Source organism: Trachemys scripta, chromosome 14, assembly GCF_013100865.1.
Source record: "Trachemys scripta elegans isolate TJP31775 chromosome 14, CAS_Tse_1.0, whole genome shotgun sequence".
NCBI classification, from domain to species: Eukaryota; Metazoa; Chordata; order Testudines; family Emydidae; genus Trachemys; species Trachemys scripta.
The window spans coordinates 20,733,320-20,757,414 of record NC_048311.1 but is presented as its reverse complement, the minus strand read 5'-3'; the positions used below and the strand labels follow the sequence as shown (position 1 = coordinate 20,757,414).

General features: G+C 48.4%; 2 protein-coding genes across 3 annotated transcripts; one reads left to right on the top strand and one right to left on the bottom strand.

Moving 5' to 3' along the window:
* The first annotated feature begins 455 nt into the window (after window positions 1–455).
* MRPS7 (mitochondrial ribosomal protein S7) lies at window positions 456–8,857 on the top strand. Its single transcript, XM_034789919.1, has 5 exons — window positions 456–613; window positions 3,441–3,632; window positions 4,611–4,674; window positions 6,312–6,479; window positions 7,519–8,857. The coding sequence occupies exons 1-5, from the start codon at window positions 537–539 to the stop codon at window positions 7,738–7,740; spliced, it is 723 nt and encodes a 240-aa protein (XP_034645810.1). The 5' UTR covers window positions 456–536; the 3' UTR covers window positions 7,741–8,857.
* MIF4GD (MIF4G domain containing) lies at window positions 8,780–23,770 on the bottom strand. 2 transcript variants are annotated; one of them, XM_034789920.1, is made up of 6 exons: window positions 23,331–23,742; window positions 17,532–17,665; window positions 12,904–13,013; window positions 11,949–12,104; window positions 10,883–10,975; window positions 8,780–9,904 (listed from the first exon to the last, which is right to left on the bottom strand). In XM_034789920.1, the coding sequence occupies exons 2-6, from the start codon at window positions 17,611–17,613 to the stop codon at window positions 9,677–9,679; spliced, it is 669 nt and encodes a 222-aa protein (XP_034645811.1). In that variant the 5' UTR covers window positions 17,614–17,665; window positions 23,331–23,742; the 3' UTR covers window positions 8,780–9,676. The 2 variants fall into 2 exon arrangements, with proteins under 2 accessions (XP_034645811.1, XP_034645812.1); XM_034789921.1 differs by having other exon boundaries at window positions 9,677–9,904; window positions 23,653–23,770.
* Between the last annotated feature and the right edge of the window lie 325 nt (window positions 23,771–24,095).

The following is a 24,095-nucleotide window of genomic DNA, read 5'->3' as shown; positions in this document are numbered from 1 at the left end:
AAAGAGTCTGGTGGCACCTTAAAGACTAACAGATTTATTTGGGCATAAGCTTTCGTGAGTAAAAACCTCACTTCTTCGGATGCATCCGAAGAAGTGAGGTTTTTACTCACGAAAGCTTATGCCCAAATAAATCTGTTAGTCTTTAAGGTGCCACCAGACTCTTTGTTGTTTTTGTAGATACAGACTAACACGGCTACCCCCTGATACTTGACAACATGCCTGGTTCTGATTGCACACTGGTGTAAATCAGGATGCACTCCACCCAAGTCAATGGCGTTGCATTGGAGTAAAACTGCAGTGAGAGGAGCATGAGGCCCACATTTCACTCCACTGCAATACACATGGTGGGTGGGGGGGGGCGTGACAGAGTGGGGAAAACAATATCCTGCTGCAACAGGAAGGCGGCCTGCCCCTAGTCAGCAGGCAGGCGCGCACCGACTTCCTCTGCACACGCAAGTGGCAACCAGGCGGGCAAGAGATAGCAACGCAGGCTGCGGCCGGGGCAGCCTGACGGGGTCCTGGGGCCCGGATGCAAGATGGCGGCTCCCATGGCAGGGCGGCTCGCGGCGCTGGGCCGTCGGCTGGCCGCTCCCGCGCGGGCCTGGCTGCCCGGGTAAGGAGCAGCCCCGCGGTGCTGGCGGCGCTTGGGTAGAGTCACGCGCTGATGGAGGAGAACTGCTGCCGGGGCAGGTGGTCAGGGAGCCCCCCCACCCCACTCCCGCCTGGGCCCTGTTCTCGGAGAGGGGACAGGCCGCTCTCCCCCTCCCCGAGCTTCGGCCCTGCTGCCGGGGGAGGAGTGGGCAGCGCGACTGCCCCCCCCTGCCCTGAACCAGGGGAGGAGAATGGGACATTCAGGGGCGCTGGAACAATTTGCATAGTGGGGGTGTGCAGCCATTGAACCAAACTAAACCCTATATATCAGAGTACCCCAAACTGTGGGGTGCGTTCCTCTTGGGGGATGCAGAGGAACGTGGGGGGGGGCGTAGTTGGGGCCTAGGCCAGCCCCCATGGGGGTCAGGGCGGGAGTACAACCCAGCTCTGCTCCTGGCCTCATGCCCTTCCTGTCCCAGGGCCCCCGGCTGTGGCCCCAGCCTCAGCCTCCTTACTCCCATCTGTGTCACCCCTGGAGCTGTGACACAGGGGTGGGGCACAGACTGGGGTAAGGGGGGGTGACCCTGAAAAGTTTGGGGACCACTGCTGCATATCAAAGAAACCACTTTAAGCCAGTATGTGTAAGGCCAGCCTCGCACCCTGGGATCCTTTGTGGGGGGAAAGAATCATTTTAGTGATGCTTAGTAAGGCAATGGCGCTTCCTATCGTCAAAGCTTTGTGCCTGCACTAGCTGCTCCTCGCGGCACCCTGGGGAGGATGGCAAGTGAGTGTGTTACACTGCAGTGGGGCAGCACCACTGGAAGTGCCACTGTAGATTTTGGTTTCTTGAGTTGCCAAGTGTCACTCATTATGGATTATTTTAAAATCCTTTTTAGAGCATCCGGGAAGGATTTTGCTGGGTGTTTCAAGAAAATGCTTGAAATCTCACTTACTGACATTGACCTAGCTTTGCCTGTTACTCCAGTGGAGTGATTTTTCTCAACGTTTGCTCTGCTTTCAAAGTCTTTCTGCTCTTCCTCTGGGCTGCTTCTCAGGCCTGGAACCAATCTCTCCTCTCCTCATTCAAATCCCTTCTTGGAACTTGCTTTTCTTTTAAAGCCCTTCCATTGCTATTCCACCAGTGAAAGATGTGGGCCGGTATAAGAGCGGCTCAGATGTATCGTTGTCCCTATACTGCTAACAGCTTTAAAAAAAAGTTTCACTGTTAATGTGGCAGGGGCGTGTGCTTTTGGAGCAGGAAGATCTAAGTTCTAGCCCTACTGTTGCTATGACGTTCTGAGCAGTCATGTTAGGCTGCACAATGACAACCAGGAAGTCCTAGATATTTGTTTCATTTGTGAAAAATGGTGCTCCCAAAAACATGTTTATTTCCCACTCCCTCTTGTGGATAGCATTCCCCTTACCATACCCTGCGGTCTGTTCTTTCACTATGTTTTTGGTCTGACTGTAGTCTCCCATCCTGCAACTGGTTTTATACAGGTGGAAATTTGCACCCATGCAGATCCAGTTGTAGGATTGGGACCTTTGATTTCAAAGGGTAACCAGGATCTTTGCTCCTGAGGGTAGATACCTTGTCTCTGTATTTGTCTGTAAAGCACTGTGCCCTCTTGTGTACCTCTATTAATAAAGTGGCAGACAACTGCAGGATAATTGTGATCAAAGCAATATTGCTGAACTGGAGACTCCAATTTGTATGTTAAAGCTCAGGACTGCCACTTCTGTTTTCTTCCTTGAACTTCAGTTGTATTTTTTGCTATTGCTATTCTTGTATGTACTTTTAATTACTATAATAATGTTTGCAAGTGTACCCCACTTTAAATAATGAGCCGGATCCCATTTCCATTGAAGTTAAAAGGGACGAGGATTGGGACCAGAATTTTAAATTGCTCCTAGAATTGACCCCTTTTGCATTTATTATTGTGTGGATTGTATCTTGGATACATTATTAATGTTACATTATTTGGAGAGGCTTTGGAGGTAGGATCCAGAGGTAACCGTATTCTTCCCCTATCCCTCCAAAAAAAACCCCAAAGTTCCCTGTTAACAGTAACTAAAGGGAAAGCAGCACCCTATTTAGGACCCCAGAACAAAGTACATCTATGTAACTTGCTTTTACAGAGGAGCTGTTTATAAGAAATGCTCCCCCCCCAAATCTGTCAAAAGTATTAAAATAACATTACTCTTTAACCAAGATTTGTTTATATTGAAACCAGTGAGAGGTGATGGCACTTGGAACCTCACAGTTTCAGCCCTTTAACTTTTTTCAGACTTTAGGGCTTGTGGGATTAGCATCCCTAGTGCCTGCAGAGAAAGGGGTTGGCAGCATCTCAGGAGTTTTCTGTATATCCTCAGGGGGAGGGGGAGAGAGGGCACCATTGCTGTTTGGGAGTAGCTCAGGTGAGTGGTTGGCAGAGAGGGAGAGACGGTATGCTGCTATCCAGGCACTATATTCTTGTTGGTTTTATATTAATTATTAACTTTAACATTCAGCAGCTTATGGGTGACCAGAAGTTCATTATTTGCCGTGTGGGAATTTGTAGACCCTATTGATATTGCAGTCTCTTTCAGGAAGGGACTCTATTACGGTCTGTTTGTACAGCACCCAGCACAATGGGCCCTGATCCTGACTGGGGCCCCAGAGCAATACTAGAATACAAATCATGCTAATAAGGGTGGAAGGGTGCATATCCCCAGTACCAGTCTCTTTCTCTGTCTGTTCTGGGACTTGTTCCATAACACTGGAGATGGACTTGGTGAGCCAGACTGAGGAATGCTGTATACAGCGATGTCAATTTACAGACCCCTTCATCCCTTCTTACTCTTTGCAGGTTGACCCAGGTGAGATGGAGCCGGTATGGCCCCAGTTACATTGAACCAGTAGTGAACAAGGAGGTGAACCGCAAACCCCTGGAGGAGCTGTCCGAGGAGGAAAAAACACAACAGGAGCTCAAGGCCCTCCAGCCCGTAAAAGCTACAGCTTCTAATGTCACCAGCTCTGTGTTCAGTGACCCTACAATCAGGTCAGAAAGCACAGTCTCCTTTGTTACAACACCAGCTGTCTCCCAAGGATCAAGGGCAGTTTATCCTGCTCCCACTGAAGTCACTGGGAGTTTTGCCATTGACTTCAATGGGAGCAGGACTGAGTTTGTTGCTCAGAAGGGCTGAGCAGCCACAACCCCGGTGGACGGCTAGAGGTCAGCTCCTAACAGGATCGTGTCCACAGAATTCTCTTCCCCTCTCCAGAACGAGGGCGGCAGATGAGTTGGATGCAGAGGTTTGTTAGTGAACTCTCTCTACCTGGATAGGGATTTACTGTTTAAATTTGAATAAATAGCTCTTATTATAAAACAATGTAATGGGTGGAGTAATTGAGGGCTCTGAGTCCACTACTGCTGAGAAGTAAAGCCATTGCAGTGCCCTCCCCCTCACCCCCCCATGCCTTTGTCTACCGGGCTGCCCATTGCCTTCCTGTTACTCTGAAATCCAGGGGTCAGCAACCTTTGGCCCACGGCCCTCCAGGGTAAGCACCCTGGCGGGCCGGGCCAGTTTGTTTACCTGCCATGTCTGCAGGTTCAGACGATTGCGGCTCCCACTGGCTGTGGTTCGCCGCTCCAGGCCAATGGGGGCTGCGTGAAGCTGCGTGGACCGAGATATGTGCTGGCCGCTGCTTCCTGCCGCCCCCATTGGCCTGGAGCGGTGAACTGCGGCCAGTGATTGGCTGAACCTGTCGATGCGGCAGGTAAACAAACCAGCCCCACCCGCCAGGGTGCTTACCCCAGCAGGCCGCGTGCCAAAGATTGCCAATCCCTGGTGTAATCCCTTTATTTGGGTTAATCTCTTCCCAGGAGGAAGATCCATTGAATAATAGTGGTTAAAGATGAGCACAGCCACCCAAATCCTAGCAGGGATAGGATTTAATCACAGGAACAACACAATTAGGGACCTCTGGTGATGGAACCAAAGTTCCAATTATATCATGTTTGGTTTTGTGCTTGCAGTAAATTCACCAACATGATGATGAAGGGAGGAAACAAAGTGCTGGCCAGATCCATCGTTACACAGGTGAGGGGACTGGAATCTCTCATGTTTAAATATTACATGCCAAAAAAACGCATTAAAATAACCTTATTAAGCTTGCCAAGGGAATCACTCAGAAGTTATGAAATGCCAGAAGTAAGGTTGCCTGTGCAGAGCTTGTCCCCTCTGCAATCAAATTGGGTCGCTTTCTCCCTGCTGCCTAGGCCAAGTAGGAGGGTCATTGAGAATACAGGAGAGACAGGCTCCCTGCTTTCAGTTCCAATGCCCAGCATTGGCACAGACCGCAGCAGCACAGAGCTGCAACTGCAGTGAAAGTCTTACTCAGCCTTGGGATGGAGCATGCCTAGTGCACGTGGAATATAGCTGCTAAGCTCTCGCTAGTATTTACTGAGCATGTGCAAACTGCAGTTTTCTTCAGTGGTTTATAAATTGGCCACATTTGGGTGAATTTTCACAGGGATGGCAAAAGGCACATCCCTGACACAAAGACCACCCACCTTCCAAATTTGAAGTCCCTGTTCCAAAGCAAGGGAGCACTAGAGCTTAAAGAAAAGGTTGCAATAATTTTTTAACATGTACAAAATGTTTTTTCCCTAGCCTTATTTTTGGAACTGTTCTGGATAAAATTTTCCCCCAAAAATTCATGCTGAGGCAGACACCCAGCATGGAAAATGTCAGCCCAAAGAGTTGAAATTGGGCCGAGTTATAAGCAACTGAAAATAGTGGTTTATGAGAAGTGTTGGGCAACACTAATACCAGGTGGATACTTCCTTTCTATAATATTAATACTTAGCACTCTTTATCTGAGGATCTTTAGTCTCTTCACAAAGGGGGGGGGGTATCATTATCCAGATTTTACAGGTGGTAGCTGTGATACAGAAAAGTCTAGTGACTTGCCTAAAATCAGACAAGACAACTGTGGCAAAGCCAGGCATCAGAACCAGGTCTCCTGCCTCTCAGGGCATCCCTGACTATTCACTGAACCAGGCTGCCTCCCTTTGGGCATTAGTTGATGTGGAGCTGAAGTCTAGAAGACTTCTAATTTCTTCAGTACAGACCTGCCCCAACTTAATGGGATTCAGGATTCCTGATTTAGGGGGCATTCACTGGTGCTGTAAAGGATAGTGTGTGTTGCATGGTCAGTATGTGTTGGATGATGGGTATAAGTTCACCAGAAAAGTGGTGAATGCAGCATAGTAATATGATATGTAAACTGGTGTAATTGATACACTGAGGAGGTGGAAGTGCATCTTGGGAAAATCTAATAGGCAGTTGTAAGGTGAGAGTGGGGTCAGTATTGCTTTCTCTCTTCTCTGCTTCCCCCCCTTTGTTGGTGATCACTGCTACACTTCACACCCATCAATGGGCTATAAGAGGGAAAACCAGTGAGGACTGGACTCCAACAGAGGAATATGTCTGTGAGGAAATCTGGGGTAAGGAGGTGAGGACTGAGTAAAACCTGTAGTTGCTCGAGCACCCCCTACTGGCCTACTTAAGGTGTAGTAGGGTGAAATCCTCCATGGCCCAGATTTCTGAAACGAAGGGGAGGGTGTGTCTGAAATTGTCTTGATTCTAACTTCACTCTGGAGTGGAGTAAATCCTGTAGGGAAGGCAACTGTACACTGAGGAGCATGGGCATGTTTCCTTGTGTTTGTATTTAGACCCTAGAAGTAATTAAGAGGAAGCAGCTTGAGAAATACTATCAAGCCTCTGAGGAGGAGAGGGAGAGCATTGAGTGCAACCCTTACATCATCTTCCATCAGGCACTGAAAAACTGCCAGCCCGTCATTGGGATCTACAACATCCAAAAAGGAGGCAAAACCTACCAGGTAAACAGAAAAGGGATCTGAAGGCCAGCCTAGGCTAGAAAGAATTGGACAGGGGGCAAACTACCAGTGTCTTTCCCACCCCTCCCAAAACCTGCTTGCATTTCCCTTGGAAGTATCATTTATTATCATCTGTATTATAATGGCAGAATGGGAAACTGATCTTGGCTGGGGTCTGTAAGTGCGGAGTGCTGTACTTACCCATAATTAGAGAGTTCCTGCCCCAAATCACTTGCAATCTGAATGGATAAAGTGCGGGAGGGGAATCTGAGGTACAGGGAGGTGAAGTGACTTGTCCAAGGTGATACAACCTATCAGTAGCAGAGCCAAGAAACCCCCCAGGTCTCTGGAATCTCAATCTGATGTCTTATGGCTAGACCATGCTGCCTCTGTGTAGAACCAGCAGAGCAGTTTAGCCCCTGCAGAAGGCAGGTTAGCACATAGAAAAGGTTCATATAGAGACCTTTGGTTTATTTAAAACCTTGACAAAGGCTGTCTCTTCAGCTCTCCTAATTAGGTAAATGCACCTAGATAACTCATGGGATTGTTAATGAAATATGGAGTGCTTCACCAACCTCCTATGCAGCCAATAAATTACTGCCCTCTGCTGGTTGATCAGAGACCTGCGGGAAATAGCTTAGTCAAGTTCCCATAGACAAGAGTCTACATTGCAAAAACCAGTCTGTAAGTGGCAGTGTCTGCAATGAGGCCAAGAACCAAACGGAACATCCCTCTAGTCCCAACAGGTGGCTACTGCTCTTGGGCAGGTTTGAGGCTGCCAACATGGGAAATCTTGCACTGCTGTGCCTGATCTGTGGATTGATAGAGGCGGACGCTTTGCTGCTGCTGCTGGAGTGGAATGTTGTTTCACCAATGCTAAACTCACTCATGCTTGGCTAGAGTTAATTTCTTCCTACCCCCTCAGCACCAATCACTTTTTAATCACCTGGGAGTGTTAAACAATTGAAGAAAGTTATTTCAGTATATGGTCCTATTGTGGGGTAAGGCATTTTAACCGTGCTACTGCTTGAATGTCTGCTAGGTCCCAAGCCCTCTGAAGGACAATCGGAAACGCTTCCTCGCCATGAAGTGGTTAATTACTGAGTGCAGGGAACATAAGCATCATCGGACATTCATGCATGAAAAACTATCCCAGGAACTGCTGCAGGCCTTCAACAATGAGGGCCCTGTGATCAAGAGAAAGCATGACATGCACAAGATGGCCGAGGCTAACCGGGCGTATGCCCATTATCGCTGGTGGTAGGGGACCCCCTGAGAGCAAGAGAGACCTTGCCTTATGACAACAAGAACATTTCCTCATACCCCTATCCATGTGGAGCCCAGGCCTGTGAAGAAGCAGCCTCTGTCTACTTTCTGCAGAGATGATGTATAGGGGAGGTTGCCTGCCAGCTTCTGTTAACTGCTTCTAGGCTGGGTCCTTAAGCAGAGAAAAATCAAGATGAAAAATGCATCCACAAAAGCTTCTTTCCTATAGATGTATTTCTGAGCAACACTATAAAATATCCTCTTTCCTCCACCTACCTGCTTTCTGAGGGCAGGGGAGGGGATGTCTTCAAGTCAGTCTACTAACATGATAAACAAGTTTTTGCTCGTTAGCATCCAAGCTGGAATGTATTCTGCATTGTGAATGTTCTTTGTGTGTATCAATGCCAGAGACAGAAAAGCACCTAGTTTGAATTTTAGATTGTTGCAATACTGTCTGTTAGCAGAATCATTGTTTGACTGAGCACATGTGATCTGGATGTTAATGAGAAAATAAAAATGGAACCTCTCTATCATCCTCAGACTGTCACCACATCTTAGTGCTGGCCTTAGGGTTTTGTACTGATGCCCATCACTCTACCAGAGCAGCGGTATTTCTCAGTCCTCTAGTGGGTCAGCTAAAGGAAGGGTTATTCTCTAGGAGATGCCTTCCCACCTACACTTGGCTAGACAGAGTTGAAATCCTTCTCTTGTCCTGTAAAAGAGCTGCTAGCACTTCTGTACCTGTTGTGCTTTGCTGGAAAGCACAGAGCACTTTTGCTCACTGCAAAGGAAAAGACTGATAGTTTGAGGAGGATGGGGAAGAATTCAATACCACAAACCTTGGCCTCTGTTTTGATTTAAAAATCTAATTCCGTGCTCACAAGCAACTCTGCCACACTGCACCAGAGGAAAACTAACACATGGCAATCTTACAGAAGAGCTCTTCATGTCCTGTTTGTAGCTACCTCCATAGTAGCCCAACACCCTAGAAATGTTACAAAGCAAGAGCTCTGTGGAGAGAGAAAACATGGTGTTGATTAGTGGAAAACTTTTATTAGAAAAAACCTCAATAGAACATTTATTTGTCCTTTGCCTGTCCCTTTTGTCAACAGAAATGTACAATATTGAAGTTCATTAAATTGTTTTTTTGGAAAAAAATTCCATAGTGGTTACTATATAAAACTCATAAAAACAGTTTCTAGCTACATGTGCTCAAGGAAATTGCTGCTATGATGTACACTGGCTGGCGTCTCCTTCCTCCAGGAGCAGGTGTTACTTCTGCTGTCCATAGGCACCCAGCCTGCCCGAGGGCAGGGTTGGGAGAAATAACAATTGGTTGCCCATGTAAAGGGCTCAATCATGCTCCCATTGATTTCACAGGAAGGCAAGAAGAGACTCATCCTGGAGGACTGTTTTTAAAGCTTGGTTTGTGTATTATGGGCACGGATTCCATGTGGCAGTAAGCAGCAAAGAGGGCAGTTTTCCAAATAAGCTGCGAAAGCTTTTCCTTCCACTTGTCTCAACTCTGTTGGTGGCTGACGGAGTTGGCACATAAGAGCTGATCTCCGTATAAACCATTGGCTGTGCTTTCCTGACTGCTACTGTAAACTGCTGTTTTGAGCTGGAAGCTCTGGATACAGTTAATCAGCAGTTTGAGAGGCATTAATTAACCTGAGCCATAGATAAAGAGAATGGAAGCTCTGGCTAGGTTAAAACTGCCCTTGCCCCTAAATCAAACTGTCCCCCGTTGCAGTCCAGCAAAGACACAGTACGAAGGGTCTATTGGGAGTAAACAATATAAATCCTATTTAGAAAAAGCATTAGAAAAATTTTAACTTAAAAATATCTGAAACATATTTGTGTGACGTTTGCTCGTGAAAGTGCCAGGGTGAAACTTTGAGCCTCTGAGTGAGTTAGTTCTGGCTATGGAAGGTTTAATCTGTGACTTCACTGTAATAGTATTTTTGAGCCGCATCTGTCATCTTCCAGTCTGCAGCCCGAAACTCTATGATCTCCAGCAACAGGAGCTGAGAGAGTGAGCTGAGCCCCTCCTCCAGGAGAAAACCATCTCGAAGAAGGGAGAAGAGCTCATCCATTGGCTGGGAGTTCATCTTCTCCAGCTGTTCACCAATGCGGTGCAACTGCAGCACCAGGCAGTCCACCTTAAAAGAGGAAAGGGAAAAAGCCACCTTAAGATGGTGTGGGGGCCTATGGTGTTTCTAAATAGAGCTCCTGCCCCATCACCTCTAAATTAATCCAAGCTGGTTCTCCCCACCTTGTTCCCCTGTATTTCTCTTTCTACTACATCCACTTTCCTTAGGAAACTGTTAGTTGCCATCAATCTCTGGTAGTGGCTAGGAACCTGGATGTTGATAGCTGCTCGGAGGGGGCTCTCTGGGAAGGAGGGGTGTCCATGAGATCCCACAGCTTCACACATGAAATTGCTGAAGAAACATGATGGTAGCAATTCACACCATCAGACCTGCATCAATTTAGGTTGAGGCTCCCACCAAGTGGCAAAAACTGGATCAACATGTCCATAGAGCTCCTTCAATGGGTGCAGTATAAGCACCTGAACAGAACAGACAGAACTGTCTGAACCATGCTCTGTTTCCAGGGTGACTTGGATTCTTTTGACCATATGCTGGTTGCTCTCACATAAACTAACAAGGAACAGCAGCACCTGCGCTACGAGCAGGAGGCTGGTAGGGCTGAGTGCTTGAAGGATATGTTGTGGTAGGATGCCAGTGACTTATGAACTTTATAACAGCCCTTGGGTTGTTTCAGTGCCTTTGGCATTCAGAGGCTCTGATCACTGCACAGCTACATCAGCCACGGTCAGATCTGGAGCGTGAACTAAAAATGTTTGGAATGGGAGAAGAATGGAACTGTGGTTGCAACATAAGTATGGATGCACCAGCACCTCCAGAATTCCTCCATTCGGGGCTGCGGGGAACTTCCCTGCCCACACTCCACTTACAATAGGTACGAGGGAAAATAAGTTCTGTTCAGCTCTGTGCCTCCCTTTTGGGCCAGACGTTGGTTCAAACCATTCTCAGCAGCCCTTACAGGACCGTATTTTTGCCAATCACTTGGCTGTACAAACTCTCCTTGTATGTTAGCATCTCACCAGCGCTCACCTCCTCCTCCTTCTTCAGGCTATCAGGTTGCGCCAGTCGGAACAGGCATTCATAAACTGGGTTCACCAGCGCCATCATGGGCATGTTGTTCACCTGTTAATGGGCCAGATGCACATATCAGCTCAGGGGTAGAGGAGGCAGAGTTTTATTTTTAAAGAATTGTTCCCTCACGGTTCTCAAATGGGAGGGGAACTGCTCCCCTGGAAACGAGTTATGGTGGCATTCTGGCTCAGGCTCCTGTTGGCAGGATTTGCCTAAGAGACCATATAGAAACATCTCCCTTGGTCAGAGGATCAGGGGTCTTCGCATGGGGCAATGGCACCAACAGAGATGGGAAAGTGATGCAAAAATATACATTTTCCAGAACTATTTGATTATATTTTAAAATTAATTAGCTACACCCTTGCTTTTCCCCCCACATTTCAACTGTGTTCACAATCCTTTCGCCGTCACTGCCTGCCAGCATCTGAACCCATGAGTTCTACGAGCGCAAAGCTCCCAGAAAGCTAATTTCAGTATGCATGTTGGGAGGGCTTTAGCACTCGTCCAGTCAGGGAACAGGAAAGAATACCATGCAATTTCCCCAACCAATCGCAATTAAGCAATGGGACTTGAATTTAGTACACCTGAGATCAGTCGGAGCAAAGAACTCCAAAAAGTGTGTGCCAATTGACCAATAAAGGCATGTGCACCAGTTCCAGGAGCTGTGAGGGATGCTACATTTGTTCAACGTTTGTTTGTTTAAGAATTATTTGCTCAGCTCTACATACCGACAAGTCTTCCCTCATCCCCTACTTTATTGATAAGGGGAACAGCAAGCAATGGCCTTCAATATGCAGAGGGGAACATAACAATTAGTGAAGAGCCTGAACCGTAATGTTTGAATGCAGATCCCCAGCCCACACAAAGTGTAAGGGGTTCAGAACCAAGATTTTTGGGTTTAGCCACAAAATTCAGAATTCGCTCCAAGTTCCAAACCCCTGCCCCTAACTCAGGAGGGGTTTGGTTCAGTTCCTCTTTAGGCATGAGGCAGCAGATAGGGATGTCCTCTGCATAGGCACCTTACCCTCAGGTAGTCAAAGATGTTACAGATGAAGGTGACGTAACAGATCCATGCCTGGGGTGAGCGGGCTCGCAGCTCTTCCCGGTCCTTATACTCTTGCTGCAGTCGGTTAAGCAGACTCCGTCGGAAAATGCTCTGGCCCACCTGCTTGCTCTCTGCCTAGGACCCCAGAACAGCAAGTAAAGGGGAGGACAACAATGTGGGTACCCAAATTACTAGGGTCTTTATATATCATTCATTATCAGACTCCCATTGTTGCACAACGAAAGATGATTGGTGGGAGTCTAACTGCATGTGGAGTTGATGCTACTGTCATGGCCTGCACATCCCTTTCCATTCTCTTCCTCTATATCACTGCTTCGCTGGAGCTAGAGAATCTCCTCCCAGCATGCAGAATTCCACAGGCCAGCCTCACTCCTGATCTTATGGGAAGAAACCATTTCAATATGCTGGATAAGTTCCTCTGCCATGAAGGCCACTGCCCCAAGACTAGGGAACCTCTTCCAGTTCATCCTGAGAAACTGTACTCACACACATGGGGGCAGGTTTGGATTTCTGCATATCTCTGGCAGATGTGGCAAGCGGTGGAAATATTGGTAGCCTCTGTTAAAACGTTTACAAAGACAGAGAGGAGCTGGTCTGGTGGTCAGAACGCAGGACTGGGAGAAAGGAGGTGCTGGGTTGTATTCCCTGCATGACCTTTTGCAAGTCTTTCCTTCTGTGTGCCTGAATTTCCCCTTTCTTTGAAAAGGAGATGATACTCCTCTAGAGGGTGGCATTGGAAGGCTCAGTAGTGGTAGTAAAGTGCTTTGCAGATTAGAAGTTCTCTGTAAATGCTCTGGGACTGAGGCAGGCCCAGCTGAGACGCCAGGATACCCACTAGCACTAGCTGTGATCCAGAAGGGCAGGCTGTGTGACTCACTAAGGATTTGTTGTCAGCATGCTGACATCTTCTCACCTGGATGATGGTGTAGCAGATGCGCCCAGCCTCCTTACTGAACACACAGTCTTTGAGGGACTGGTCCACGATGATATTAGCCACTTTTTCCAGATCCACACTGCTGGGGTCTGCAGGGAAAGAGATGATACCGTCAGTGCCGCACACTCACTTCCCAACACTGCACAGATTCCCCACTTCACACCCTCCCTGCTCGTGCTTCAGAACACCAGGAAAGCAGCTAAGGTGCACATGGGAGTGTGTTGTGCTACCATGCTGCAAGAATTCAGGCTCACTCCCACGCTGGCAGGGACCAGAGGCAGCTATCTCAGCTGCTGTAGTCCCCCTACAGACTGCATCAGGGATGGCATCTTCAGAGGGTACTTAGCCCTTTTTGGCAGACAGAGTCATCACAAGGGGAGGGGAAGAGGACAAGAGTGAGAGTAGGGGGCTAGTTTAAATTTGAGCTGAATGGGCAAATTTTTATTGTGCTTTGAATATAGATGCTATAGTTGAGAAGCAGGGCTGGCTTTTCCCTATGAGGCCTCCAACCCCAACCCCTCCTGCTTGGGCTTTTCCCCAAGAGACCAAACTTCCAAAAAGTGAAAACATTGCTGAAAAAAGATAAATGAATATGGCAGTGTCTGTTAAGCATGTGGCGGTGTCTGTTAAGCCCCTGATGAGAGGAGAATGCTGGTAACAGGCTGAGGAGTGACCGGAGCAAGGGTACAAGAGTCAGGACATTTGCACTTTATTCTTGCTTCTGCCACCAACTATCTGTGAGACCTTGGGCAAGTCACTTACCCTCTCTGTGCCTAAATTTCCACACCTGAAAAACAGGAAATGATTCTATACTGCTCTAATTCACAGTGGGCTGCAAGGGTTAACTAGTTACAGCCTATAAAACCCCTGGAAGACACAATGGAACTTCACAGTTGTCACTTTGCTATACCAGCAGGGCCACCTGAAATTACACGGTGACAATGGAGACAGAATTGAGATCCTTCTGCTCAAAAGCAGAAGCCCTAGTCACTTGAGCTACAGGAGAATTTGTTAGCGGCATAAGGCCTAAAACACAAAAGACCAGTTCTAATTCCACCCAGTTGGAAGCAGTAGTATGTATATACACAAACACATTGTACAGTTATTGTAGGCAGAGCTCTCAGCATTGCCTATAGTTAAGGTTGCCCTGCACCAGTGGTAACCAACCTTTTTATGCCCCAAATCACTTTTTGAATTTAAGGGCAACCCACGATCTGCCCCGCTCCTTCCCCAAGGCCCCACCCCTTCCCCAAAGCCCCACTCTGCTTACTCTACCCCACCCACCCTCACTCACTTTCACCGGGCTAGGGTAGGGGTTCAGGAGGGGGTGCGGGCTCTGGCCTGGGGCAAAGGGGTTTGCAGTGTGGGAGGGGGCTCTGGGCTGAGCCTGGGGCAGGAGTACAGGGGGGGTTGAGAGGTGCAAGCTCTGGGAGGGAGTTTGGGTGCAGGAGGGGGCTCTGGGCTGGGGCAGAGTGTTGGGGTGCAGGAGCGGATACAGGGTGCTGGCTCTGTGAGGGGGTCAGGGCTGGAGCAGGGGGTTGGGGTGCAGGAGGGGCTATGGGGTGCTGGCTCAGAGGGGGCTCAGGGCTGGGGTGCAGGAGGGGTTTTTTCAGTTCTGTCTCTGGGTGGGGCCTCAAGGCTGGGGCTAGGGGTTTAGGAGGGGGTTCAGGGTGCAGAAGGGGGCATGGGGTACTGGCTCCAGGAGGTGCTCAGGAGTGAGGGTTGTGGTGTGACCTTCCGCCAGGCAGCACTTACCTCCGGCGGCTCCTGATCTGTGGTGTAGCATGGCTGCTGTTAAGGCAGGCTCCCTGCCTACCCTGGCCCCATGCTGCCCCCAGAAGGGGCCAACGTGCCCCTGCAGCCCCTGGGGGGGACGGACGTGGCTCTGCGTGCTGCCCCTCTCTGCAAGAACCGCCCCCGCAACTCCCATTGGCTGCAGCTCCCCGTTCCCAGCCAATGGGAGCTGCAGGGGCAGCGCTTGCAGGCAGGAGCAGCGTGTGGAGGGAGACCCCTGCCCACCCCACCCCCCGGGGACGCGCTGGCCATTTCCGGGAGCGGCAGGGGCAGGCAGGGAGCCTGCCTTAGTGGCAGCCCTGCTCCACCACTGGAGATCGTGATCGACCAGTTGGTGACCACTGCACTACACTTTCCATTATAAGACCTAGTTTTCAGCGGCTAACTTTGCCAGACTCAAGCTGTTTGGCATGAGATTTTCTATACTGGATGCCTGCCTCAGGCTGAAGTTTTTGAAATATTTCAGCTAAAATGATCCAGCTGTTTCTAAGACTGAAATTAGAGGAAAACATGTTTACTCATGTTAAAAAATGTCCTACAACTGTTTAGTTGAGATGCTGTAGTGCAGGGTCTCCATGCTTTGAGGCGCAGACTCACACATTTGGCAAGGGGGGTGGCCCTGGTGCTGGCGAGTAACATGCCACCCAAATTTGGCCAAATTATAAACTCCAAAAAAACCCTCAGTTTACACATGTTCCGTTTGTACACAGTCCCACATGACATTCTCATAAGCAAACGAGGGAAACATGGTCTAGCTTTAAATTATTATAAAATGGGTGCAAAATTGGTAGAAGGACCGTAGCCAAAGAGTAGTTATCAATGGTTTGCTGTCAACTGTGGGGATGTAATACTGCAGGGGTCAGTCCAGCGTCCAGTACTATTCAATAGTTGAATGAATGACTTGGATAATGGAGTGGAGAGTATGCTTATAAGTTAAATTTGTGGATAACACCAAAATGGGTGGGGTTGCTAGAACTTCGGAAGACAGGATTAGAATTCAGAACGATCTTGAAAAATTAGAAATTGGTTCTGAAATCAACCAGATGAAATTCACTAAAGACAAGGGCAAATCAAATGCACAGCTACAACATGGGGAATAACTAGCTAGGCAAGAATACTGCAGAAAAGGACCTGGGGGTTATAGTGCATCACAAATTGAATAAGAGTCAACAATGTGATGCAGCTGCAAAAAAGGCTAATATTCTGGGCTGTATTAACAACGGTATCATATGTTGGACATGGGAAGCAACTGTCTTGCTCTACTTGGCACTGGTGAGGCCTTAGCTGGAGTGCTGTGTCCAGTTCTGGTTTCCACACTTTAAGAAAGATGTGGACAAACTGGAGAAAGTCCAGAGGACAGCTACAAAAATAGTAGAAGGTTTAGAAAACCCGACCTCTGAGGAAAGGTTAAAAAAAAAAAAAAAATAGGCTTGTTTAGTTTTGAGAAAAGAAGACTAATGGAAGACCTGCTAACAAACTTCAAATATGTAGAGGGCTGCTACAAAGAGAACTGTGATCAATTGTTCTCCATGTCCAGTGAAGACAGGACAAGAAGTAATGGACTTAATCTGCAGCAAAGGAGATTTAGGTTAGCTGTTAGGAATTACTTTCTAACCATAAGGGTAGTTCAGTGGAATCTAAGGGAGGCTGTGGAATCCCCACCATTGGAGGTTTGTAAGAACAGGCTGGACAAACACCTGTTGGGGATGGTCTAGGTTAACTTGGTCCAGCCTGAGCGCAGGGGGCTGGACTAGATGACCTCTCGAGGTCCTCCAGGTCCTCCAGTTCTATGATTCTATGCTTATTAGAAACTTGTGAGAGACTGGTGGAGAAATTCTCTGCCAATTCTGGATGTACTGAGCATGCATCAACCTAGGTCTGCAGGAGCTGGTCAGGACTCTCCTTGCAACTGCTTCTCCTGGCTGTCAGAGGCCACTGTGGCAGCAGGCACAAGAACTGAGAGCAGGGAGACACTCTCCCTTGTGCTCTCAATGCTCCCCCTGCTGGTGGGCCCAGGAGAAGGAGGAAGCTCCCTGACTGCAATGCAAAGGAGCAAGGAATGGGGTGGCAGGGGGGAAAAGGGAGATTGCAGGAGCAGAGCAAGAGGTGGGGAGAAGCAGAGGGGGAGCCGTTGCCAGAGGCTGAAAGAAGTACAGAGGGCAGTGGAGGAAGGTGGGAGAATATACAGGCACAAAGGTGGAGGGGCAGAAGGCAAGGTAGGGGGGTTGGATAGGAGCAAAGGGAAGTGGGGCAGGAGGAGGAGTGGGAGTGCAGAATGTTGATTATTTGCTGAGGGGGATGAGGAAGTAGGTAGGGATGACTCGGAGCACGGGGGAGACAGAGAGCAGATGTGGGGACTGGGCAGGATCAGAGGCTGGGGTAGGAGTAGGGGGATGGGGGGGGAATAGTAGCAGGGTGGGAGAGCAGAATCTGGGATTGGGGGAGAATAGATAGAGAGATGGCCAGTGGATTGGAACAGAGACCGTTTGAGGGCACAGGAGCAGAAAGATTATAACCACTAGAGGACAGGCCCTTCCAGAATCTGGAATTGAACTCAGACAACTGTGCCTTAAATCTCAGGGAGGAGGTGGCAGGGAGTAGAGATTGTGCATTCCAGCACTAGCTCACCCATGGTGGGGAAAAGGCCTTGGGGGCCAAGCAGCAGCCTAGTGGCATTTCTGACATAGCTCTCCTATTCGGAGCCATCAGTGTTAACAAGACAAAATGGAATCTGGTTGTTCAGGCATGATCTGCCAGCCAGCCTGGGCATGGAAACCATGCCATGGGGACTGGAAAGACAGGTGCTTGCTGACCTTTGAGAGCAGTTTTCAGTAACTGCTGTGTCTCGGTATCGAACGACTGTATTTTATACTCTTCTTTGCCCGTGTCTCCCATGTCTGGCCTGCTCCGACAGCGCAGTTAGGGAAGTGGCTGTTAGTGGCAAACCCTGGAGAAGAGATCAAACACGGCTTAGTTAAGCAGGGAGATGGGCGAGGGTAAGTGTAGGTGTTTGTGTTGCCATTTGGGGAAACGCTGGAGCACTGTATGGTTTAACCAATTCACTAATGTAAAGAGCACTCAGTTATTTTGGGGTGGTAAGATTTTTCCAAACTCCAACCCCCAATCCTGCGAAACCATCATTATTATTTTTTATAATCCCTGCCCTCTGCCACACTTTAACAAGGGGTCTTTGGCCAGTTGGCTCTCTTTGGTAGCCCATATATTTTCTGATATAATAACCCATTTAAACTGTTGATCTGCAACTTCAGAAACAAACAGCCCATCCAGAGGCAACAAAAACACGTATTTTAAAGGGAGAAACAGCCTGAGCCTGTCACAGGGAAATGCACACAAGAGCACGGCATGGGTCTGCTGATTCATTTGCTCACATGTGGCTTTGAACCTACAATTCAGCTGATTTTGCTCAAAGACACAGGGAAGATTCAAAACATACGGCTGATCATCCAGTCCACCTCCCCCCTGCACTGTCAGTTAATAGCAGCGCTGCTTTCACACAGTGCCATTCCAAACTCACTGACTTCAGAGGGGCTGTGCCAGAGATGAATCTTGCTCAGAGTGGCAAACAGAGATAGCGAGCAAATTCTACAGCCAACAACATTATTAAGTCTCTAGTCTCCTTTAGAGCTCACATTATTCTCCCTTGTACGAAATGATCTTAGAAACTCCTGGGTTTTCCTCTGCCTAGTTATTTGGGGGGAGTCGTCATTTCACATACGCATCCAGTCTTACCTAATATGAGACCAGCCACTGGTCGGTGCGGCACCAAACGTTTGCTGCAGGGCTGCAGTGGCCTGTGTCACAAACACTGGGAGGGCAAATGTCCAAGTGGAGCATTCAATGGGTTTTGCCAGCTCATCAGAATTCCACAGTCACTGTGCAAACAGCCTAGGAAGCAGCTATCAGGGATTAGCGAGATGAAGGCCATTGTCCTTAGAGGGACAAGGCACATATCTAAGTTGCTGTGATCATAGAATACCCGCAGTACTTCCTTGGCACTGCTCTGGGACGCGGGGGGACCACACCCTTCTGTAAACCTGCAGCTGCCACCTACTCTCTCCCTGTTTCCCGTAAGATGTCTGAGATGGAATCTTTTCTAATGCACCACACAACATGTTACCTGGCTTGGAGCAGTCAGATCTATAAAATTAGAGGGTTGCACATATTGCTTGGGTAGGTCAAGCTGAACACCCAGCTGGGCCCTCACCCCCATCTGGGCAGCACCCCCGCTATAAGAGGGGGTTGCCAGAATTAAGAGGGTATAGCCCTGCAACCCAAAAGCAGCCTGCAACAGGCTGCTGTAAGTTAGAGCAACCCGTAAATGCTCTAACTCAGACAAGGGCCATTTTGGTTCCTGGAGCTGCCCAGAATCTGGAGTGCAAAGGTGGGGTAAAGCCACCTTTGCTCCCCGCTCGGCTGCACCCGAAGCACAGCACAGAATCAGACCCAGTCATTGCGAGTTTCCTGCTTTCAAACACAGTAGAGACCTTCTAGCTCTCTCACAACTCTGTGCCTGACTATATTCTGGACAGCGGAACACACTCCTAGTCGAATATGTTGCCTTCCTAGAGACTTGGGTTTAGATATAGTTTATGCCCCCTAATGCATTTATAAGGAGATAGAAGCTTCCTTTTGATTTTACAGCAATGTTTAATTAGCAAACATTTTCTGGTTCTAAGTTATGGAAATTCACACAAGTTACAATCTCTTGCTCCCTGTCCACAAGGTGTGTCTCTTCCAGGTAAACTCCCCCTGGGTCTTATAACATACTTACTCAGAGCTCTGTGCGTATTCTCAATTAAATCATCTCCGTGCCAGAACTAAAGTAATATCGTCAACAATAAATGAACTTCAGTACGCACATGGAGTTGCACCCTCAAAGAAGGATCTACAAACAGCCCTTAATTGCTTCTGTGAAGCTTACAAAAGCCTAGGACTAACTCCGAACATAGCAAAGCAAAAAGTTCTACACCAGCCAGTCCCCGGTCAATCATCAGACCCAGCAAGGAAGATCTACATTGAAAAAGAAGAACTGGAAAATGTAAAATACTTTGCCTATCTTGGCAGCCATTTCTCACGGAGAGCAGACGGATTCAGCAATGATGACTCACACAGAGCTGTGTGTGCAGTCTCCATTAAACTTCTCTTTCCTAATGAGGATGTGAGGTCATTCCACTGCCTCAGGCAGAGCTTCATGAATGGTTGGCAGGGTAAGCAGTAGTTGTAGTGCACTTTCTGATTGCTGAGTCTGGGCTGGCATTTTGACACATCCTGCATGGTAACACTGTGCAGCACTTCCATCTTAGGCTGCAAGCTAGAGCGCTAGGCGGCTACAGGATCTGGTTCTCCCCTAGCCTTTTTCCCCTGAAGCATCACACCGTTGCTAACGCTGACAGAGCTCCCCACCAGTGGTCGCCTTAGTGTAAAGAGTGCATGGCTGCTGGCCTTTTTAACCACTGCATCAACTAACCCTGCTCAAAGCAAATGCGGATGGCCAGATAGTAAAAATGCCAGTGCTGTGTCTATCGAATGATCCTACTGTGGCTAGCACGGGTGGGATGTTTGGGGAGAAAAGGCCCTGGGAAGACCAGCCATGAATGCTCAGCATAATAAACAACAAATCCCCGTTGTGTTCACTACTCCTGAGTCCCATCACTTCTCTGTTGCAAGGGACACCGCAGCATCAATGACTCTCAGTGCAATGAAGATCACAGAACAAAGGGGAGCAGGGAATGCAACACCCAAGTCTTTAAATCAAGATTGGGCATCTTTCTAAAAACAAGATCGCCTAGCTCAGCCACAATATATGGCAGCGGTTGTCAAACTTTTTGAGCTGAGCCCCTCTTGGAGTTAAAATTTTTGATTGCACTCCCTCAGATTTTCAGGGCGGGGGAAGGCGCATGCGATGGTCTCTTGGGGCGGAGCCATTGCTGGGCACCGAAGTGTTGACACTGACTCACAGGCTAGGTGGCCCGCTAAGGTGAGTCAGGTGGTGCTCTCTCCCCAAGCCCCATCACCCACAGCCAAAGCCTGAGCCACTTGGCATCACCACTCGCACCCCCGAACCCATGCCCCACAGTGTGAAAACCTCTGACATATGGGCTCTATCTAGGAATCAGTGGGTGGGGGTCTCTGGCCTCTGCGATGCAGGGGGTCAGACTAGATCAAGGGTTTTCAAACTGGGGGTCAGGACCCCTCAGGGGGTCATGAGGTCATTACATGGGGAGGTCGCGAGTTGCCAACCTCCACCCCAAGCCCCGCTTGCCTCCAGCATTTATAATGGTGTTAAATATATTAAAAAAGTGTGTTTAATTTATTATGGGGGTCACACTCAGAGGCTTGCGATGTGAAAGGGATCGCCAGTAAAAAAGTTGGAGACCCACTGGACTAGATGATCATAATGGTCCCCTCTGGCCTTAAAATCTATGACTGCATTCAAGTATCTGCCACCTAGTCCCAATACCCCTCCTGCTTGTTAGCGTCAGCATTTGGCAGCCAGTTCAGTAGTGGCCAGCTATGCAGCATGACTCCAGTTCCTTGCACAATGCAGATGGGCAAGAACAGAATACAGAGGCTAGGGCAGACACATACATTGTGGATATGAAGAATGAAGCTTCTATTGACTGACAACCAAACACCCCCATTGGCCTCTCAGGAATTTCAGGCCACACCTTGAGACTTCACTTCTTTTATTAAATCCTCTAAAGACTCAGTCACGTTTCTCCTCTTGGTCCTCTCTCCCACCACAGCCATCTGGGCCGGAGCACGGTTGCTGCTCATTCTCCAGAAAGAAGAGGAGGAGAGTGTTTCAGAGGATGTGGTGAGAGCATCCAGAAGTCAAGTGGGTTGGCTGGAGAGAAGGGTCAGCATTCTTACTATACTAACTGGGCAAGCACTCTGCTTCGTCTGAGCCTGCTCAGGTTTCTGGGGAATAGGAGGGTCTCACCCCTCCAAATGGGGGATGAGCTGCCAACTGAGTGCAGAGTGAAGCCACTTACCAGCCCCAGCATGTGGGATGCTGCCATGGCTAGAAGCACATCACTCTACACAATGCACCTTCATAGGTTTAATGCTGCCACAAGGAGGTGGGGGGGATGAGCTCCAGGAATTACCCCTGCTGCCTACCTTCCACACCCAAACACTGAGCTTCCCAGGCCTGGATCAGAGATCCTCAGAAGCCCAGGAGAAAATAACTCAACCTAAGAAGATAACAAGTGATCCCACCAGTAACATGTTTCATCCGTCCCTGAAGATCCTTTACCCACCACAGAAGAGTCATTACACATGGCTGCTGGGGAGGAGCAGGATAAAACACAGGACTTGGTACATATGAAACTGTCCTGAGCAACTCAGTTGGCTGCTGGTTCCTTGACATATTTTATAACACTGCTGTGGGAGCCCTACCTCCACTACTCCCAACTATATCCTGTCAGTCCGATACCAGCCTCCCCACATTAGAGCTTAGCAAAGGCTCCATACAAACAGTAAGAGTGAGCAACAGGATTGAAGTTCCCTCACTCAAGCGACTGACTATTAATACCCTCCCCAAATCTTGGGGCTCATCTCCTGACATGTGGGCAGGAAAAGCAGTAGGGCAGTATAACAGGGCTCTCCCAACATTAAAATCTCTGATTCCAACTAAAACCACTGCAAAAGAGAGGAAGGATAGTCCCAGTGGTTTGGATACTAGCCTGGGACTTGGGAGACCCTGGGTTCAACTCCATTCTCTACTACAGACTCCTTGTGTGAGCTCAGGCAAGTCACAGTCTCTCTGTGCCTCAGCTCCCCATCTGTAAACTGTCCTGCCTCATAGTGTTGAGGATAAAAACATTAAAATTGTGAGGTGTTTAGATACTTTGGTAATGAGAGCCATGAATACCCAAGATAGACCAGGGAGTCAAGATTTTCCCCTTGCCAGGACTAGGTTATGTATAATGTGTGTGGGTGTGGCTGGTGATAGTGGGGTTGAAGGTCCACCCTGGGGGGGGGGGGGGGGGGGGAGGGTTAAATACCCAGAACTTGCTGTGGGGTGGTTGATATACTTTACAACACAATTTTAGGGGCATGTCTCTCTATCCATTTACGTTTTAAGAAGGAACCCCATCACCATGGTACCTAAACAGCCACCTATATATTAATTTACAGCAGGGGAACACTTTCCCATTGTTTGTCAGCAGGAGGGGGGAAAGATCAGGATATCAATGTAAATTTCAAGCATAAAACAATTATGAAAGTGCCTGCCCTATCACCTGTTTTTAGGAATTTATCTATCTAGGTTAGCTGGTTAAGAGCAAAGTGATTTTAGGCCTCAAAAACTACAGAAAAATTGCCTCAAATTATGGCCACCATTAAATTACAAACTCTCTCCCTGGATAAGGAAAAATAATAAACACAAAATTTACTGAAAAAGCCTAGAACGGGACCAAGGAATTAGGTGTTTGGTTTGCTTTAAAATCACGATAGCCGTCGAGAAAATAAGCAGAGAAATGTCCCGGCTTGAAAAATAATTGCTGCTCCACCCAAGAGAGGCAAAAGTTTGTTTCTGAAACTAACCAGAGCAGCCCAGCCCAGCCAGATTCGCAAAAGTCACCAACCTGCTCCGGCTTTTCTCTTCGCTCTCCCGGAGAGTTTTCTTTTCAGGACTCGAGCGCTCGCATCTTTGGTGCCTTATTTGCATAGAGAAGAACCGCCCCTACCCCTAATTCTTCTTGCTTTCAGGTTCGGGTTTTTGGAGATAGATCAGGAAAAAACCTAGCGCCAAGACCAGCAGCAGCAGAAGCAGGAAAGGCAGGAACTCAAGCATGGAATGCAAATGCAAGATGGGCATCCTTCTTGCACTCGCCCCTCCACCAGGAAAGCGCCCTGCGAGACCCCAGCTGGCAGGATCAGGCGGAAAATCCCAGCTGCTGCTCTTACTTTTCAGCTTCTTTGGGGTCAGTGATTGCCACCAGGCGGATTCTTTCCATTGCAAACCTGCGGGTTTCCTCTTAGGTCATTTCCTAGCAGCCAGAGCCAAGGGGAGGAGGGACTTGGGAGTGCTGAAACAGCAGCGCCACCGCCTGGAAGAACCAGGATTTACGCAACCTTCTGCATTCACCTATCCATCTCTTTCGTTGCACCCCCCTGCTCTTTTTCATCATCCTACGACCTGGGGGAGTGGGGTGGGAGTTGGGGTTAGAGTGTGCCCGTTTCCCTCTGACTCAGACTGTTGTCTCCCAGTCAGAAGAGCTCTTCGTTCACAGCTGTATTTTAATGCTAGGTTTTCACGGTACAATCTTTTGACTTTTCTGTGTTAACTTAGCCCTAGGGAAAGGCTGCAGCCCTCTGTTTAAACGCGGGACAGGTACAGCACAGCAAAA